Below are 20,366 nucleotides of genomic sequence, written 5' to 3'. Positions count from 1 at the left end.
CCAGGCTGGATTACTGCAATGGGCTTAGTTGGTGCAGGACATAGTGATTAGTTTGCTTGTGACTACTACTGCCATCATATAGTACTTTACTTACAGGATGCTCACTGGCTGCCAATTTGCTACTGAGTCAGGTTCAAGGTGTTACTACTCACATATAAGGATATAAACAGCCCAAGACCAGATTGCTTGAGATACAACTTTATTCCTTATACTGTAATTTTCCATGTATAAGGCGCCCCCATGTATAAGATAGGGCTGCCATGTTTTGAAAAGCAAAAAACTGGACACTATGACGACTCTCATTTTAAATACCCCTACTATAACCACTGAGCCTTGGGCTTGCCGATCAAAAGGTTGGCAGTTCGAATCCTCGTGATGGGGTAAGCTCCCGTTGCTCGGTCCCTGCTCCTGCCAACCTAGCAGTTCGAAAGCACATCAAAGTGCAAGTAGATAAATAGGTACTGCTCTGGCGGAAAGGTAAATGGTGTTTCCGTGCGCTGCTCTGGGGTCGGTGTTGCATTGCACCAAAAGCAGCTTAGTCATGCTGGCCACATGACCCGGAAAAACTGTCTGCAGAGCGGACAAATACCGACTCCCTTGGCCTGTAAAGCGAGATGAGCGCCACAACCCCAGAGATGTTCGCGACTGGACTTAACTGTCAGGGGTCCCTTTACCTTTACCTTGTAGGCTATAGAAGCTGTGATATATTGCTGAGCAGGGCAGAAGAAAAGAAGAGGAAAGCAAGTCTTCATCCACCAGTTATGTCGATATCACATCAGAAAGTACAGTCAGAGACATTTTGGCAAATTTAAAAAATCCACTCGGACAGAAATTTTACCCCTGAAAAAGAGGATGTATTCTGGAAAAAGAGGACACATAGCAACCCTAATTGTAAACTGTATCAGCCCATGAGTAAGGCATTCAATCCTGCCACAAAATTCATTCATACTTTTTATGCTAGAAATAAACTTGGCATGAGCTTAACTGCAGCAACTCTCTAACCCTATTAACACTGACTGAAGACCATGCAAAATTGATTTTTTAAAAAGGAGTACCAAACTTAATAGTTATTTAAAATGTATAATTTGTTTAAGTTAATGCTAACTGAATCAGAAAAGGGGGGTGGGATATGAAAGCCAATTAAGGCATTGCAGTAACTTCAAGAATGTCTTGGAAGGATGTGAGGACACTGGACCAGAGGGGCCAGTACTCCCCCCCCCCAAAAAAAACATGGAATATGCATTTCAAGCTCTGCTGAGCCACTGGCCCCCCTCTTCCCTTCTTTCATGCACTTTATTCTAGTTCATTCTGCCCCACAGGTCTACAGTTTCATCAGCTTCCCCTCATTGTCACTCTCTTGCACTAGCAGATCTATACAGTGGTACCTCGGGTTACATACGCTTCCGGTTACAGACTCCGCTAACCCAGAAATAGTACCTCGGGTTAAGAACTTTGCTTCTGGATGAGAACAGAAATTGCACACTGGCAGTGTGGCGGCAGTGGGAGGCCCCATTAGCTAAAGTGGTGCTTCAGGTTAAGAACAGTTTCAGGTTAAGAACGACCTCCGGAACGAATTAAGTACTTAACCTGAGGTACCACTGTATTGTCAGATACATCCCCAATATATCTCTCACCATAGCGAGAAAGACTGTGAGCAGTTGAGCTGTGTGCCTACTCAGTTTACTCTCCAGGTGTCACTGATGGGAATTTCAAGCCCTTCTGAGGGGTCTTTCAGTCATGGTTGGTGCCCAGTGGGACTAGTAAGGTAGAAACCAGGGAAAACAAGGGAGGTGGAGCCCAGGACAGGCACAGCCAATTAATCCCCCAAGGGCAACACTGAGACTAAGGAGGAGGAAGCTCACAGTCAGTGCCACTTCCTGAATTGGTTGTAAGTAAGAAGGTGGGTAGGGACATGGGTGGCGCTGTGGGTTAAACCACAGAGCCTAGGCCTTGCCGATCAGAAGGTCGGTGGTTCGAATCCCCACGACGGGGTGAGCTCCCGTTGCTCGGTCCCTGCTCTTGCCAACCTAGCAGTTCGAAAGCACGAAGTGCAAGTGGATAAATAGGTACCGCTCTGGCAGGAAGGTAAACGGCGTTTCCATGCACTGCTCTGGTTTTGCCAGAAGGGGCTCAGTCATGCTGGCCACATGACCCGGAAGCTGTACGCTGGCTGCCTCGGCCAGTAAAGTGAGATGAGCGCCGCAACCCTAGAGTCTTCTACGGCTGGACCTAATGGTCAGGGGTCCCTTTACTTTTACCTAAGAAGGTGGGTAGGTTGGGGCAGTGCCCCATTCACCCTAATGAACCAGTCTCCATTGGGTTCTTTGTCTTTAAACTACTCTCTGACCACACAGCTTTTCAAATGGAAGCAAGATACATTGGGTTGTATCCAACTAAGTCAGGATTGCCATATTTCAAAAAGCGAAAATCCAGACATGCAAAATCTAAAAATTCAGTTTAATGAAATCAAGAGCTACACTTCTGACATGGGCTGCCATATGTCTGGGTTTTCATAGACATTTCAGTGATTTCCACCCAGATGCTGAGAACAAGGCTTTGTCCAGGAAATTCCAGATGTATGCCAACCCTAAACTAAGTCATGCTCTGTGTAGACCCACTGAATTTTCAACAGGTCTGCTCCGATTAGGACTAGCCTTGGATGCAACCTATATGCACCCTGGGGATATCAGGGGAACAAACCCCCCAGACAGAAAATGTAAACATGCCAGATCCCCTTCCAGAACTGCTGCCACAAAGTCAATTTTGAGAGCGTCCACCCCACAACAGCAGTATTGTGATAACTGAGATGCAGAAAAATAATAATAAAAGGCCTACATTAAAATTGCATGAACACTAATAAATGACTTGCATTTTTTTTAAAAAAACCAACAACAACAACCCCAAAACCTTCTGGATGACTCAGCATCAAAAACCTACCCTGTGGTTCTGTGCACAGAGTCCTTTTTAGCAATACACAGGAAAGTGTTGTCAAGTCACACTGAGTTTAATAATACAAGACTATAAAAAGAAAAGAGTTTGCTATGAGAGGTCTGCTATTGAGATCACTGTGGGACATAAAAACACTTCCTCCTAATTATATAGGACCTTAGTCACAGGTACAGATCATAGCTTTCAGATGCATATTCAATGATGTGCTAAAATGAGAATGGGAATGCATGGTTAAGCGCTCAGATGATCCCGGCTGGGGGAGCGGGGAGGGGGGGGGACACAGCTTGTAAATAAAACATTTAAAAATGGCTGCATTTTGTTCCCCTCAGTGCATTATTCATTTCTGTAATCACCATTTAAGGAAACGGGGGGGGGGGGGACGGGACTCACAAACCTATAAGAACTGCAGAGTTCTTAGACCACATTCAATGACTTGTATCTAATGCTAGTCTTGTGCAGAGTAGACCCATTGAAAATGAAGGACATGACTAGGGCTGGTCAATATCTGTTCTTCAACATCATGATATATCACCAGCTAAACACTGTGATATACCAAAATATCACAACATCTGAAATAAGGATGGGACTATGTACTGTAGAGGTGAACACCAGGGCTAGGTGATATCTGGCTTTCAACGTTGCAATATATCACCAGCTAAGCATCACAATATACTGATATATCATGATGTGTGAAATCAGTATATCGTGATATACTGATATATCGTGATGTGTGAAATATGTAGAGGTATGGGCTGGTTTCACAGTTTTCCCTGCATCATGATTTTTGCATAGTGCACAAACACACACACACATCATGATTTGTGATATATTCCCAGGTCGAAAATAATGAAACCTATACCACAATATGGACTTCAAACTGGTTTTGGATAATATATTGATATATCACCCAGCTCTAGTGTGCTCCACATCTAGGTAAAGGTAAAGGGACCCCTGACCATTAGGTCCAGTCATGACCGACTCTGGGGTTGCAGCGCTCATCTCACTTTATTGGCCGAGGGAGCCGGCGTACAGCTTCCGGGTCATGTGGCCAGCATGACTAAGCCGCTTCTGGCGAACCAGAGCAGCGCACGGAAACGCCGTTTACCTTCCCGCTGGAGCGGTACCTATTTATCTGCTTGCACTTTGACATGCTTTCGAACTGCTAGGTTGGCAGGAGCAGGGACCAAACAAAGGGAGCTCACCCCGTCGTGGGGATTCGAACCGCCGACCTTCTGATCAGCAAGTCCTAGGCTCTGTGGTTTAACCCACAGCACCACCCGCGTCCCTATGTGCTCCACATCTAGCGGTCTACAAATCATGCAGTTTGTGGGGGAAGGGCTGTAGCACCTGTTTTACTTGCAGAAGCTTCCAGGTTCGATCCCCGACATCTCCCATTAGGGCTGAGTGAGAACCTAGACTGACACCCCAGAGAGCTGCTGCCAGTCAGTGTGGCCAATACTGTGATGGATGGGCCAAGATTTAAACTCAATATAAGGCACCTTCCTACGTCCCTTATGCAATGTACATAAACAAAGCAAGTTCACATATATAGATTTATAGTTCAACTCAAGAATCCTTCCCAAAATAATAGGTAAAGTAGAGACAGTTTAGCGTTCCCCTGGGTTGGAATTAATAAATGCAAGAAAGGGTGTCCAGGTTGCTTCAAATGCGTCATGCTCCATGTCTCTCCTAGCCAGTCTGCACTGCTGCGTAACTTGCCAGCTGGCGTCAGCAGCCAGACTCTGTAATACCATTCCTTTAGGGACAAACTTCTCATCGACTTTCCAAAAGGGAAAGCTATGAGCAGCTATGAGAAGATAAGAGATTGAATTCTTACAGATGGAATTCTTAGTTTGATCCTAGAACAAAGCACAAGGAGAGGCCCCAATTCACGTACCTGCCTCGCTGCACCACAGTCCCTATAACCATGAATGTACTTTTGCAAAAAAAAAAACCCTCACCCTTAAACACTCTCACAAGAGAAGTAGTGACTGCCCTCATCCCTGACATCTTCTCCCTTCCTGATGTAGAATCATAGAATTGTAGAACTGTAGAGCATAGCTGTCAACCGTCCCTTATTTGACAGGAAAGTCCCTTATCCCAGCGCCATGTCCCGCTGCTGTCCCTCACTGATGATGTCTCTTAAATTTCCCGGGTTTCGAAGGAAGCAGCTCCTCTCCCTCCCTCCCTGCCAGCCAGGGAGGAGGGAGGCTCCAACTGTGTTGCTTAGCTGCATTGCTCACCCAGTAAGGAGTCTAAGAATGACTGGGGGGGTGGAGCTTGCATGCCTTGTGCCGATCAAATCGGCTGTGTTGCCTGGGGACTCGCTTTTGCTCAGCGCTTCCCAGCGGAGCGGTGACGGTGGTTTTCCTTGCTGCACCCCTTTGCCGGGTTGTTGCGCTGTGGGAACCACTGCTTGAGGCATTGTTTGGCTGCTGGCTGGGCTTTCTGCTTTTGGCTCAGAGGGGTTCAGAAGTCGAACATACCTGCACTCTGAAAATCCCTTATTTTGGCTGCTGATCCCTTATTTGCGAGGCTGCTGGTCCCTTATTTTCAAATCTGTAAGTTGACAGCTATGCTGTAGAGTTGGAAGGGACCTCAAAGGTCATCAAACTCCTGCAATGCAGGAATCACAACTGAATGATACCTGACAGATGCCCATCCAATGTCTCTTTAAAAATCTCCAATGAAAGAGAGTTCACCACCTTCCGAGATAGTCCATTCCACTGTTGGACAGCTCTCAGCACCAGGAAGTTCTTCCTAATGTTTTGTTGAAATATCCTTTCTTGCCATTTGACTCCACTAGTTCAGGCCCTCCTCTCAGCTTGCTCCATCTTCCATGCAACAGTCCTAGAGATATTTGAAGGTGACTATCATATCACCTCTCAATCTTCTCTTCTCCAGGATAAACAACAATCATAAAGGGGGCTTTGGCGAATGGTTGAGGGAGTTGGGTATGTTTAGCCTGGAGAAGAGAAGACTAAGAAGTATCACGATAGCCATCTTCAAATATCTGAAGGGCTTTTGCATGGAAGATGATGCAAGCTTATTTTCTGCTGTTCTGGCAGGCCCACCATCCCAGAAAAAGAGCACATGTTTCAGGACACACTGCCGGAGTGAGGAAGACTGTCATCTGGTAACCCTAGTTTGCTGCCCACCAATGGTGCCCATTGGGGCTGGTAGGGCAGAAGATAGGCAGACCAGCTGTAGGTGGTGGCAGAGCCAATGACAGGCAGAGCCAGCTAATTTTGTCCGATCCTCCTTGCTGCTAAATTCTACAAGGGCTTCAAAGTGTTTGTGCTTGACTGGGAAAGGGGTCACGGCCTTTCTTTCATTGCCATGAGCTTAGATGGTGGCAACAGTGATTGATACCTATGTGCATGGGCAAACTGAAGGAGATCCACAAAGGAGGAGGAAGCGTATAGGCATGACCATGTCTGTACTGGTCAGAAGTAAGAAGACAGGTAAGTGGAGGGCTGGCTGGGGATGGGCTGAGGTTGATAGGGGCAGTGTCCCAATTGCACTATTGAATCACCCTCCACTGTATACAATTGCAGCCTGCACTCATTTTCCTGAAAAAGCTATACAGTGGTACCTCGGGTTAAGTACTTAATTCGTTCCGGACGTCCGGACTTAACCTGAAACAGTTCTTAACCTGAAGCACCATTTTAGCTAGTGGGGCCTCCTGCTGCTGCCGCGCCGCTGGAGCACGATTTCTGTTCTCATCCTGAAGCAAAGTTCTTAACCTGAAGTACTATTTCTGGGTTAGCGGAGTCTGTAACCTGAAGCGTATGTAACCCGAGGTACCACACTTCCTGAGCAAGCTATTTGCCTCTGAGCTTCCACACTTCCTGAGCAAGCTATTTGCCTCCACACTTCCTGAGCAAGCTATTTGCCTCTGAGCTTCCACACTTCCTGAGCAAGCTATTTGCCTCTGAGCTTCCACACTTCCTGAGCAAGCTATTTGCCTCTGAGCTTCCACACTTCCTGAGCAAGCTATTTGCCTCTGAGCTTCCACACTTCCTGAGCAAGCTATTTGCCTCTGAGCTTCCACACTTCCTGAGCAAGCTATTTGCCTCTGAGCTTCCACACTTCCTGAGCAAGCTATTTGCCTCTGAGCTTCCACACTTCCTGAGCAAGCTATTTGCCTCTGAGCTTCCACACTTCCTGAGCAAGCTATTTGCCTCTGAGCTTCCACACTTCCTGAGCAAGCTATTTGCCTCTGAGCTTCCACACTTCCTGAGCAAGCTATTTGCCTCTGAGCTTCCACACTTCCTGAGCAAGCTATTTGCCTCTGAGCTTCCACACTTCCTGAGCAAGCTATTTGCCTCTGAGCTTCCACACTCTGAGCTTCCACCTCCCAAGAAACGGCTTTGGGACCTACTTTGTTGCAACGGCAATCCAATTGCTTTCACCATTAGCTTGTATAAATACCAATATTGTTAGCCCTGGCTTTGCCTTTCACCCACCCATCCTGGCCCAATGGGCTGCATGCATCATTGCAGTTTCCCAACTCGCCCAAAGCCCACCTAGGAATTATGTGATTTCCCCCCAACATATATTTATTATCCTCTCTCCTCCTTCCTTTATCCTTTCCAACAATAGCCCATTATTATAATGCCTCCTGTAGGGGTGACTCAGCAGTGATGATCCCATTCACTGTTAGATATATTTCCAATCTGTGAACTGCATTTTTAGCCATTTGCAATATTAAAAGGAGCAAAGGGGGGCATTTGAGACAAAGGAGTTTGCATAAACCTGTCTGAGGCAGTGCAAGAATTGCCAGGCGTTTAAGCTGAAGTGGTGTTCCGGCTGCCTGAATTAATTTGCTCAAACGTAGACATCATTACCCATATGGCACAGTTTTAAATAGAAACCCTTAACGCACATCGGAATCCTCCCAAGACACCTGTTATGGATGGCATGTCAGTTTCAACCTGGCAATTTACTCTTGAGTTACACAATTTAATATCAATTAAAAATTGCATCGTTGTGTGTTGATTTTTTAAGAGTTCTCTTTCAAAAGGTATGTGTTTAGGGGAAAGGCAAATCAAAATCCAAATGCTTTCACACTACTACAAATGATAAATGGCATTGCTAGGACTAAATTTTTGAGGGTAATTAGCTCTGGAGCATACTATTCCAAATGCTATCACACCATAGTTTTGTATAATGATATTGGCAGGGTTTCCCCCCCAGTTCCTTTCCTAATGATTCCTGGCATGACATTTTCCCTTTTCACAGCTGCCACACATTGGATTTAGGAGTCACCTCCAAAATCTAGCAGCCAGGATAACAAATGGACAATGGGGTGTACCTATGCCAGGAAACAAAACCAATTCACCACTGCGAGCTGGCTCCAGGAGGAAGAAGAAGAAGAAGAAGAGTTTGGACTTGATATCCCGCCTTTCACTCCCCTTAAGGAGTCTCAAAATGGCTTACAATCGCCTTTCCCTTCCTCCCCCACAACAAACACTCTGTGAGGTGAGTGAGGCTGAGAGAATTCAGAGAAGTGTGATTAGCCCAAGGTCACCCAGCAGCTGCCTGTGGAGGAGCGGAGAAGCGAACCCAGTTCACCAGATTACGAGTCCACCACTCTTAACCGCTACACCACGCTGGCTCTCCAGCATGGAGAACTTGCCCAATCTTGCCCAGGAACTTGCCTAGTCTTGTCAAGGCTTATTTTGAGCAACCTGCATAGGATTCAGTGCTGGATTTACGTATAAGCTAAACAAGCTATAGCTTAGGGCCCCACTCTCTTGCCCGCCCCCCAAAAATCACTATTAATATACTTCTTAATTGTATTTTAGTTCAACAATTACTTTGATAAAATACATCTTTTGTTATGTGCAAATGTCTTTAGATACCTATTAGGTCCATAAATTACCATATAGCATATATTCAACACAAAAAAGTGACAATTTGTTGTTGACAAAGGACAGCTGGACATATAAAGGGCCCCATTACCTTCAAAACCATCAAACCTAAATCTGGCCTTGATAGGATTATAGTTTAGAACAGAGCTGTCCCACTCCAATCTGATTTGGGGCCCAAGGGACAGGCGGTGAGTAGGAGGCTGCAATGATGGCAGAGTCTCAACTGCATCTTCTTTCCCCACCTCCCATCTCCTTGCTGCCCAACTTTTTGTTTAATATCCTCTGCCACATCCATTTTTCTATAGCTCCGGATTGCTCCAGGTGGACCTAAGCCAGGGCGATAGTGACTCACCCCAGACAAATCCTGTACTGGCAGAAATTTCTTCAGGATTTGTCCAGACTGATGCAAAGCCAGTTTATAATGGCTGCAGTTCCCATCAGCTCCAACAAAGTTATAGAGTTCAGTCCAGATGCAAGGATGGGAAAGAAATTTGGGTGAACCTACTTCAGTTAAATCAAATCAAATCAAATTCTCAAACCTTCATTGTCATATATACAAGATTCCAATAGGGTTCAGTACAATAAAATCACTCATCAAAAACCTGCATCTAACACTTGAGTTAATGTTGTATAGTATAACATATGTGAATCCTCATTGCATGTTGCAGAAACCTGGTGACTATCTCCATCTTACCCCCATCCTGAGTAAACATAAGGAAGGCTACCTTACAGTCGTCTGAATGCCACTCCCTACTAACAACCGACTTCTGTCATACTTGCCTAAGCAAAATAAATGTGAAGCAAAACACAGCTATCCTCTGCAATTCCCATGTATCCGAATTTTTGGATACAGTTCCACCACATGTGTAAAAACATGCACATATTAGTGGGAAATATCCATTAAAACACATATATTAGTGAAAACTAACATGCATCCTTATTGGGGGAAATTGCTTGCCAAAATATGTATACTCTGCAAAATGTCTCATATAAATATACATGGAGAAATGCCCATTAAAGGTTACATACAACTTTGATCACGCTCAGAGTTACATCCATTTACATTAATGGACGTGACTAACTTTAATTTCAGTGGAACTACTCTGAGTACAATTTACTAGCGAGGACTCTACAGTGCTTTACATTCTCCCTGACACACGTCTTAAAATGCCAACAATTTTTTGTAAGGGCTTTATTTTTAATGTGAAAATATGGTGAACTGAAGACTAGGGGGGAAATGAGAACCCAAAAAGAAGCCAAATTGCAAAGATGAATGCATTTGAACTGCTGGGAAAGACTTAAATCAAGACTTTAGCTCCAATTCTTTGTCTCTTTCCTCACATGCCTTCTGTGCTCCCTCAGTTCTTTCAGTTGACAATTCAACAGAAGCAGGAATCCTTGTATAATGTGATACACAGATCCCCTTAACTTGAAGGTACTGGACCAATTAACACCTAATTTAATCTCAATGAATTATGATCATTGTTACTAATTGTGGTGGTAGTAGAATTAGAATTTACAGTGGTACCTTGGTTTACGAACTTGATCCGTTCCAGAAGTCCATTCTTAAACCAAAGTGTTCTTAAACCAAGGCGTGCTTTCCCATAGCAGCGGGGGACTCAGTTTACAAATGGGACACACTCAACAGGAAGCAGAATATGTTCTGCTTCCAAGGCAAAGTTCACAAACCAAAACACCTACTTCCAAGTTTACAGAATCCTTAATCCAAGTTGTTCATGAACTAAGCTGTTCTTAAACCAAGGTACCACTGTTCTAGAATTATTTGTCACTTGTTGCCCAAAAGTTCTCCAAGTGACTTATTCTTAAAACCACAAATTTAAAAACATTTTACCATGGAGAAAAAGAAAAAGAAACACACACCAAACATTAACATTTTTAAAAACTACATACAAAACACACCCACACGCCATGACCTTGAACCTGTCAACAGTTGGGCAGCTGTGTTCTGCACTAGCTGAATCTTCCAGATCATTTCCAAAGAGCAATAATAATCCAGTCTCAAGGTTTGGCTATTCACCAGCTATTCACAAAACCCAGTTTACTCAACCATCTCCAGCTGCTTTGTGCCTCTCTCCAAACCCCCAGATTTGACTAAAAAAAACCCCACCTTTTTCGGGCCTGTGGGTACATTCTGCCATAGGCAATGCCAGAAAATGACTGCTGTGTTTGGGGGTGGCTAATCACAAAAGGATTCCTGCGAAGGACAACCCCCCACCCCACAATGTCCCCCAAACAATTCCTGTTGAAGGAACTCTCAGTCTCCTCTACTCTCCTCCACCGGCACAAATCCACTCCACCATTTATCTCCCCCTCTCTCCCACAGGAACATCACCCCAAAATGCACAGAAATAGATCCCGTCTCAGAATTACCTGCACTAAAACTCTGTCTTTGTTTCTCAGAATCTCTGCTGCCTCTTCTCTCTCTCTCTGGGCTGGCTAAGGAATCAAGACTTCCCCTCTCTGTTTACATAATCTCTCATGCCACCAGTGGGTGTTCAGGGTTCTTTCAAGTATTAGCTGTGCGACATTTCCAGTATACTGAATGATTTAAAAAAACAACATATGAAACAGAACGCTAACAAGTCATTAGAAGTGTGGAGCTGTGAGTGGCTGGTGTGGATGGGTACCATTTCAGGATGCACATGCCATGTCCACAGCAGGTTCTGAATTTCCCAGATGCCCCCATTGGCCAAACAAACAAACAAACAAACATTAGCAACCTTACATCTAACCACTGCACCACACTGTTCTATTCCATAAGCCAAGCAATAAGTATTGCACATGTCAACCACTAGGTGGTGCCCTCTGTAAACAATTAAGTCCCCCACCCCCCAAAAAATATGTTTCAAAACACCGGTATCCATGTCGCAGGTAGTTGGTGCCATAGGATTTAATAGGCAATAAAAGCTTGAGTGGTTTTTAAGCGCTGCTTGGAACTTCACAAAATGAATTAAGGTTTGCCTTCCCTGACAACAATAAATAATGTCCATTAGTAAGCTCTCACCAAAATTGGAGTGAGGTATACGAAATGCCCATTTAAGAAAATGAGTGAAAATGGTCAGCAGGTCCATTTTCAACATTCTTAAACTTCCTATACTTGTGGCAATTTGTATCAGAGGCATCTGAAATTTGGCATATCTGTGGATGCCGTCAGTCAGATCATGCATGGCAAGTTTCAAGTTACTAGCTCAATGGTTGCCAACTTTCATAAAATGTAGGTACTGCTTGACTGTAAAAGCAGTTTACCAAAAAGAATAAATCAATAAAATCATACATAAAACAGTTTAAAGCAGCTATTTAACACACTCAAATAGTAACTAAAACCAGTGATAGGCTAAAAACAGATTTAAAAGACATGTGCATAGTAGGCTTGTCTAAATGGACATGTTTTGAGTAGGTGCTAAAAACAGTACAGTGAAGAAACCTGCCTGATGTCAAAAGGTAAGGAATTCCAAAATGTGGGTGCTGTCACAGTAAAATATCAACTTCTTACAAATGCAGAATGAATATTATTTGGTACCTGTAACAGTGTAATTTCTGCAGATCAAAGCAATGGACATATATACAGTAAAACGATCTCCCAAGTAGACTGGTCCTAAGTTGTTAAGGGCTTCATATACTAACAGTAATGAGAACTTTATAAGCTTTAGACTAGGGTAGGCCACTGTTAAAGCAGGATGCTGGACTAGATGGGCATTGACCTGATTGGGTAAACTCTCTGGTTGATGGGACTGTGCAGGGGTCAAAAGGGGCCTGTTAAAGAAGTTCATGAGGTATAGTGCAAAAAAATTAATAAGGAACTAAGATTCTCATAGATAACTGGCATGGGCATGTGCAGAGTGCACCTATCTTGCCATTAGGGAACTTCTGTATCTAATACAACAATTCCACAATACAACGGTATTCTTAGACTTAAGACACAAACTCACAAACGTCCAGCCCAGTATTCACACACTTGTCAAAGCTCATCAGGTCCATCCATCTCATTAGAGAAGGTAAAAAGGATGGTTTCATTATTTACACTTGCTTTACTTCCTTATTCCTTCCTTCATGGTGCTTGAGCGCTAAGAAATGTTGATGATATATTGATATTCCTTGACTTTATTTTGTTTACATTTGGAAGGATTTGGGTTGAGGCCCATGGAAACTTTCTAAGTTCATCAAGGAGCCAAGAAAGCCACCGGTTTGGGAAGCCTTGACGTGAAACTTTGAGGTTTATAATGGCTGAACCTGTCCTTGGTTTGGGGTGGGTTCCTTTGCACCAGTCACCTAAGCTAAAGGGGCAGCTATGTGCTGTTTAAACACACCCAGCTCACCACAGTGGACAATTCAATGACCTGGGTGCAGTGTGCTGTATCTTTAAGCCAGCTTTAGAGCTGACAGATCATCACCTAGATGACTAACCTTTGTCAACTGGATCGCCTGAGCGCCTTGGCTGTGCTGCAATTTGTTCCCAGGCGAGAGTGATCAGTTCTGCCCTAGTTCACTCTCAGCTGAGTCCATTTGTGCCCATGCTATACTTCTTCAGAGTGTAAGGAGGGGATCTCATGAGTGAATTATTATCTTTACAAAGCAATCTCCATCACGTAGAACATTGGAACGTCAGGGGGAATGGGTCTCTCTTAGTTTTCTTGCAGATATGGCAGTTTTATAATTTTTATTAATGACATCTTGAAGCAATTTCACAATGAGAGAGAAGGAAAGAAAGAGAGAGAGAGAGAGAGAGAGAGAGAGAGAGCGCAATTGCATATGCAAAAATCTTTCCAAACCAAGCACAGATACCTACTAAGATCTTCACTGAGGAATCGTGTTGAAATAAGAAAGCCCCCCACCAGTGGCACTGATAGTCTTATACTCCATGAGCTTAAGGGGTGGTGGCAGGTGGGGGTACTAGGCAGGGACGTAGCGTGGGTTGTGTGAGGCCCAGGCACGCAGTTTTTGAGAGGGCACAAAGTAGGTGCTCACACGCGTCCCCAGTAGAGCTGGTGTTCCTCTCTGCCCACCAAGGGCCACACCAACTAGCTGGGCTCCCCCCTGTGTGGACAGGCAGGCAGGCAGCTCAGCATGGCCCTGCTTTGCTCTGGTATGGGTGGGGTTGCTCTAGCAGTGGCGGCAATGGCTAGGCTGGCACCCACTTGGGCAGTGCATGCGATTTTGTGCCCACCCTGGGCACCGGTAACTGACACTACACTACTGGTACTAAGGAAGGCTGCTGAGAAAGAGTACACCACCCTTTGAACTGGGCCCTAAACTAAACTTTCATTCAGTGAAGTTTGGTTTTGAGACTCTGCACCGTTTGACACAGGAGAAGGCACTTAGAGACCCTGCTGAGCCCTTAAGCTTATGGGCTGCTCTGCTAGCAAGAAAGATAGCACAGGTAGTTATAAATAGAACAAAACTACTGCTAAAAAGTTCAAGAGAGAGATCATCCTTCTAGTTTTTGTATTACTTCAGCCAGTATTAAGGGGAACAAGCATTCTACCCATGCATGCTGTTACAGAGATCTCAGAGAATCCAAATCATCTTCAACACAAATGGAACTTTCTGCCTCTCGTTTTTAAGTGCCCCTAGGAAGCAAATGTTTTCAGCTTAGCTGAAAGACTGGGACATCATCAGGAAGCTATTAATGCAGCAAAAACTGTGCTAGGGGAAAAAATGCGTTGGGAATTCCCATGAGAAACTGATTGTCTAACAGGTGAAGAAAAACAGACTATTAGCAAAAAGCTCTAGCGACATTATGCAGAAAACAAAACAAAACCCCACACGTACACAGATACTTCATGCAACTCAAGCATGGGGGTGGGGGTCGGGACAAGGCAGAAACCAATGTGCCGAATTCACACTCACAGTTTTTATAACACAGTTATCAGAGAGAGCAGCCATTATGCCTCTTTCCACTACAGAAACACTTTCATTCAGAAAGACACATTTCCGTTCATAACCAAGTCTATGAGTCAAGCCCATCTACAAGTTCAGAAGAAGGACGTGCCACTGCAAACCCTGAACTGAGCATCAGAATATGTGTGCATGTGTGTGTGTGCGTGTGGAACAGGTGTCCCTTAAAGAGAACCCATTCATACCCAAAACTCTCTGTAAGATTAACCAGAATGGAGGAAGTCAGGTCTGAAGCATTGCCTTCACATCTACAAACCTGCCCTGTCTGAAAATAAAAATTAAGAAGGGACTGGTCATGCGCAGCTCTCATGTCCCACCTCACTGGATTGTTGTCTAATGCTAATAAACAAATTGTGTAAAACAGGGGTGGGGAAACCTGTGGCCATCCAGATGTTGCAGAACTACAATTCCCAATAGCTACAGCCCACATGGGCAAAGACTAGGAGGTGATGGGACCTGGAGTTCAGCATTATTTGGACAGCTGTTGTTGTTGTTCTTTAGTCGTGTCCGACTCTTCGTGACCCCCTGGATCAGAGCACACCAGGCACTCCTGTCTTCCACTGCCTCCCGCAGTTTGGTCAAACTCAGGCTGGTAGCTTTGACAACACTGTCCAACCATCTCGTCCTCTGTCGTCCCCTTCTCCTTGTGCCCTCAATCTTTCCCAACATCAGGGTCTTTTCCAGGGCATCTTCTATTCTCATGAGGTGGCCAAAGTATTGGAGCCTCAGCTTCACAATCTATCCTTCCAGTGAGCACTCAGGGCTGATTTCCTTCAGAATGGAGAGGTTTGATCTTCTTGCAGTCTATGGGACTCTCAAGAGTCTCCTCCAACATTTGGACAGCTACAACTAAATAATGCATCTCATGGAGGTCAAGGAGTCCTGGCTACCTCTGATTGTGAAAATAGCATCAGAGTATAAGCATAGCCCCCTGGGTCAGGCCAAAGGCCCATCTGCTTCAGCATCTTGTTCTCACTGTGGCTAACCAGATGCCTGTGGGAAATCAGGGAGCAGAAAGTGGCACAACAGCATTTTCCCCTCTTGTGGCTTCCAGCAACTGGTATTCAGAAACATTGCTGCCTCAAACTTTGGGGGTAGAGCATAGCCATTATGGCTAGTAGCCGTTGAGAGCCTTCTCCTCCACAAATCTGTCCAACCCTCTTTTAAAGCCATCCAATTTGCTGGCCATCACTGCCTCCTGAGGGAGCAAGTCCCATAGTTTAAATATATGCTACATATAATAATAATAATGTTTTATTTATACCCCACCCATCTGGCTGGGTTTCCCCAGCCACTCTGGGCGGCTTCCAACAGAATATTAAAATACAATAACTTATTAAACATTAAAAGCTTCCCTAAACAGGGATGCCTTCAGATGTCTTCTAAAAATCTGGTAGTTGTTTTTCTCTTTGACATATGGTGGGAGGGCGTTCCACAGGGTGGGTGCCACTACCGAGAAGGCCCTCTGTTTGGTTCCCTGTAACTTGGCTTCTTGCAGTGAGGGAACCACCAGAAGGCCCTCGGCACTGGACCTCAGTGTCTGGGCAGTATGATAGGGATGGAAACGCTCCTTCAGGTATACTGGACCGAGGCCATTTAGGGCTTTAAAGGTCAGCACCAGCACTTTGAATTGTGCTTGGAAACGTACTGGGAGCCAGTGTAGGTCTTTCAAGACTGGTGTTATGTGGTCTCGGTGGCCGCCCCCAGTCACCAGTGTAGCTGCTGCATTCTGGATTAGTTGTAGTTTCCAGGTCACCTTCAAAGGTAGCCCTACATAGAGCGCATTGCAGTAGTCCAAGTGAGAGATAACTAGAGCATGCACCACTCTGGCGAGGCAGTCCATGGGCAGGTAGGGTCTCAGCCTGCGTACCAGATGGAGCTGATAAACAGCTGCCCTGGACACAGAATTAACCTGCGCCTACATTCCTTTCTTTTATCTGTCCTAAACCTTCCAACATTCAGCTTCATTGGACGTCCCTGAGTTCTAGTGTTATGAGAGAGGGACAAAAACCTTTCTCTATCCACTTTCTTCATGCCATACATAATTTCCTAATCTTCTATCACGTTGCCTCTTACTCACCTTTTCTCAAATTCTGCAACATTTCTCTGTAAGGGAGTTGCTCCATCCCCTTGATCATTTTTTGTGGCCCTTTTCTGAGCTCTTTCCAACTCTACAAGAACCTTTTTGAGGTGAGGCAACCAGAACTGTACACAAGTTCTCCAAATGTGGTCATATCTGTCAGTTTGCATTTCTTAGTGCAGAAAGTATTGATCTAATACGTAGAGATCTTCCCTATTCTAATTAATTCAAGAGGGTTTTGGAAGCTTCTCTGTGTGAAAGAAATAAGCAGAAGGTTCGTGATGTTTGGGTTATTCCTACAGAGAAGCTGAGTACAACTGGTTTAAACTGGTTCTCTTATCTCTTTCTGTCAAGGTCATGCTGACTATAAAAGTAAGGCCAGAAGGAGCCTGGGTTTCACTTTCTCTTTCTATCTCTTTTCCTTCTGCTGTGGTATTCTGTACATATTATGCTTAGTGTTAAGGTTTAGACTTATTATAAGTTATTGTAAGTCTAAGTTAAGTCTGCCACAACTGGATTTCTTATGGACAGTGCCAATCCTGAATGTATTGGATTTGTGACCATTATGCTCATTTGCCTTCAATAGCAGTAAAGCTCTGCTGGATGAAATATAATTGCCTCTGGTCTATTTTTGGGAATCCTGCAATGTGTTTTAAGTTTTTATTCTGCTAACTATACAATGGAGTCTGCTCTGGATCAATACTGAGTAGAACTCCATGACAGTACCATACTGTAATTGGATGATGATATTGGCAGTTTTCTTTTCAATTTCTTTCTTAATGATCCTTAGCATGAAATCTGCCTTTTTCATGGCTATGGCACACTAGGTTGACATCTTCTTTGAGCTGTCTACTGTGACCCCAAGGCTTTGCTCCTGGTCTCTCACCTCCAGTTCAGACCCCATAAGTGCATATATGAAATTAAGAGGGCTGGGGGTTTTTTTTGTTCCAACATGTATCCTCTTGCAGCTTCCCAGTTTGTTGATCTGAGAAAGGACCATGGGAGGAGTTACCTTATGCCATCTTCAATTGGACTTCAATAGATGCATGGGAAGATGGAATCTAGTCCCTGTGATCAGCAATCTCACAATTTATTTATTTTTAAAGTGAATATTTTAAATTTTCAGAAACACTACCAAGGTAACCGTTTTCTGGCCCATCCCATGCATATCTTTCAACTCACAACTTGCAAGGTCATAAGGATTTAATTTTTAAAAATGGAGCGCCATGATTCTCCAACTTGTTGGTGAATCATACTTACCGTCCAACTCCTCCACTGAGATATTGGCCAACTGCTCACTGTCACTGCCAGCTGAGAGTGACCGGTTCAGATAGTTCCCCTTGTACAACAGCCCAGCCGTGACATGGTGGAATGGCATCTTCTCCCTAATGGGAGAGAGAAGAAACTGTGTGAGATCTCCTTTGAATAGCAGTCCAAGCTTCTTCAGGAAACAAGCAACAACTAATTCTGGAATGAGTAATAAAACAAAGGGTGAATTAATTTGACTGAATAATAGAGATCTTGAAGAGTTAAGGTGGTTGAACACCACTGCAATGCTTTTTATTTATGTTCTGAAATATTGTGTCCTCTCTTTCCCAAGGGGACCTCTAAGACAGCTTACGGAAATGTGAACACCAAATATTAAATATGTAACACACAGCATCAAAGATCTCCACTGCATCTGCATCAGAAATACTGCTTTACATATGGATAACTTCAAGCCATATCCTTCCACATCCCAGGCTTAACTTATCCCCAAAATCTTTCATATAGAACCAAATATGTATTGCTTGTCAAATGGTGAGGAGCAATAGATGCAAATGGGCTTTTGTCAGGGCTGGGCAGCGGAGGAATGGTGGAGACAGCCTCCTTCTCCTGACCCTTCCAGGGAGGAGGAAGAGGAAGACCGTATAGATTTGCAACAGGGGTTTGAGGGAGACAGCAGCTCAGAGACAGATGAGAGGGGAAGTTGGGAAAACCTGGGAGAGCCAGAGCAGCACCTTGCTGACACATTGTCATTAGAAAGCATTCCAGACCTTCCATCTCCCAGAACCTGGCGAGCCTTAAAAGTAGGAGAGCAAAGAGCTCAAAGACAGAGGACGCATAGCAGTACCCATAGAGGAGACAATAAGAATGAGGAATAAGGAAGTGGGAGAGACTGGGGGTGCAGATTCACTTGGGACAACGCCATTATCCAAGAGGCTGGGTCCTATAGCCTCTCTGTGTAAAGATTTAAATACAAAAGAGCTATAAGAAACTTTTCCTTGTCTTTGTACTTTCCTGGGCAACCAGCCAGGAGCTGCTGACAGCATCCTGACAGCTTTTATTGGGAGGGTGTTCCATAACTGTGGTGACATAGCCAAAATGGCACTGGCTTTTGTGCCCACCCACCTCATCAGTGACTCACAAAATGCGAGAACATAAGAACAGCCCACTGAATCAGGCCAATGGCCCAACTTGGCCAGCATCCTGTTCTCACAGGGACCAATGAGATGTCTTTGGGAACCTGAGCAGAAGAGCACTCTGCCTGCCTGTCACTCCCAGCAACTGGTATTCAGAGGCATACAGACCCTAACATTGGAGGTGGAATATAGCCATTGTGGCTAGCAGTCATCCACAGCCTTCTTCTCCATGATTCTGTCAAACCGCTGGAGAATCACAGTACCTGTTGGGGCTGCAAAGACCAGGAACTCCCATGTCATCAGCACCACCAAAGTGACCTCTCTGGGTGCAAGCCTGGGCAGTTTGTATAGAGGTCTTGGGTTGTCCAGACAACAAGACCCCCTCTCAGTCTCACTGATGTGCTCCAAACAAAAGCATAGCAATACATTTGGCACCAGCTTGGCTGCCACAGTTGCTGGAAAGAGGAGTACAAGATGCAATCCAACCGTCTTAGACACTCCACTCTGAATTTGTTCAGGGTTTACTCCTTAGACTTTTCTTCTCTCAAAGATGTCTCACAAGGTATATTACTGCACTTAATATATATTGCAGATGGGAACCTATTTAAATAAATCTTAAGCTTTAACCTGAAGGCTGGATTACTGCAATGTGCTCTATGAAGGGCTGCCCTTGGGTCTGGTCTGGAAGCTCCATCTGGTGCAGAAGGTAGACTGCTGATGAAGGCATCTGGAGAAGTAGTAGTGACACCACTCTTAACGCAGCTGCACTGCCTGCTCATCTATTACCAAGCCAGGTTCAAGGTCCTTGCATTAATTTTATAAAGCCCTAAACAAGTGAGGTCCATAGTACCTCAAGGACTACCAGAACCTTTATATTCCAGCTTCATCACTGAGATCATCTGCAGGAGTGCTGTTGGTCATCCCTTGAGCTGGCAAGGCTTTAGCATTATGAGCCCAATATTTTTGGAACACTCTGCTAATAGAGATTCAGTAAGTGCCTTCTGTTTTAACTTTTAAATGACTGCTGAAGACTTTTCTGTTCACAACTATGCAGGCAATTAAGAATACAGTAGTTAGCCAATTTCTGAATTTAACTTTTTAAATATGGTTTTGAATGGATGGTTTTGCGTACAGTTGTTGTGA

General features: G+C 44.5%; 1 protein-coding gene across 4 annotated transcripts in view; it reads right to left on the bottom strand.

Annotated features, from left to right (window-relative positions):
* Nucleotides 1-20,366, bottom strand: part of CALN1 (calneuron 1) — a 142,219-nt gene that overhangs the window by 53,633 nt on the left and 68,220 nt on the right. For all 4 annotated transcript variants that reach the window (XM_053366781.1, XM_053366782.1, XM_053366783.1 and 1 more), the window contains one exon: nucleotides 18,082-18,206. In XM_053366781.1, the coding sequence (XP_053222756.1) occupies nucleotides 18,082-18,206 (125 nt within the window). The remainder of the gene's footprint in view (nucleotides 1-18,081; nucleotides 18,207-20,366) is intronic.

The sequence above is a fragment of the Podarcis raffonei genome, chromosome 15, assembly GCF_027172205.1.
Source record: "Podarcis raffonei isolate rPodRaf1 chromosome 15, rPodRaf1.pri, whole genome shotgun sequence".
Classification (NCBI taxonomy): domain Eukaryota; kingdom Metazoa; phylum Chordata; class Lepidosauria; order Squamata; family Lacertidae; genus Podarcis; species Podarcis raffonei.
Note: the sequence above shows the minus strand (reverse complement) of the source record. Positions and strands in the feature narration are given on the sequence as shown.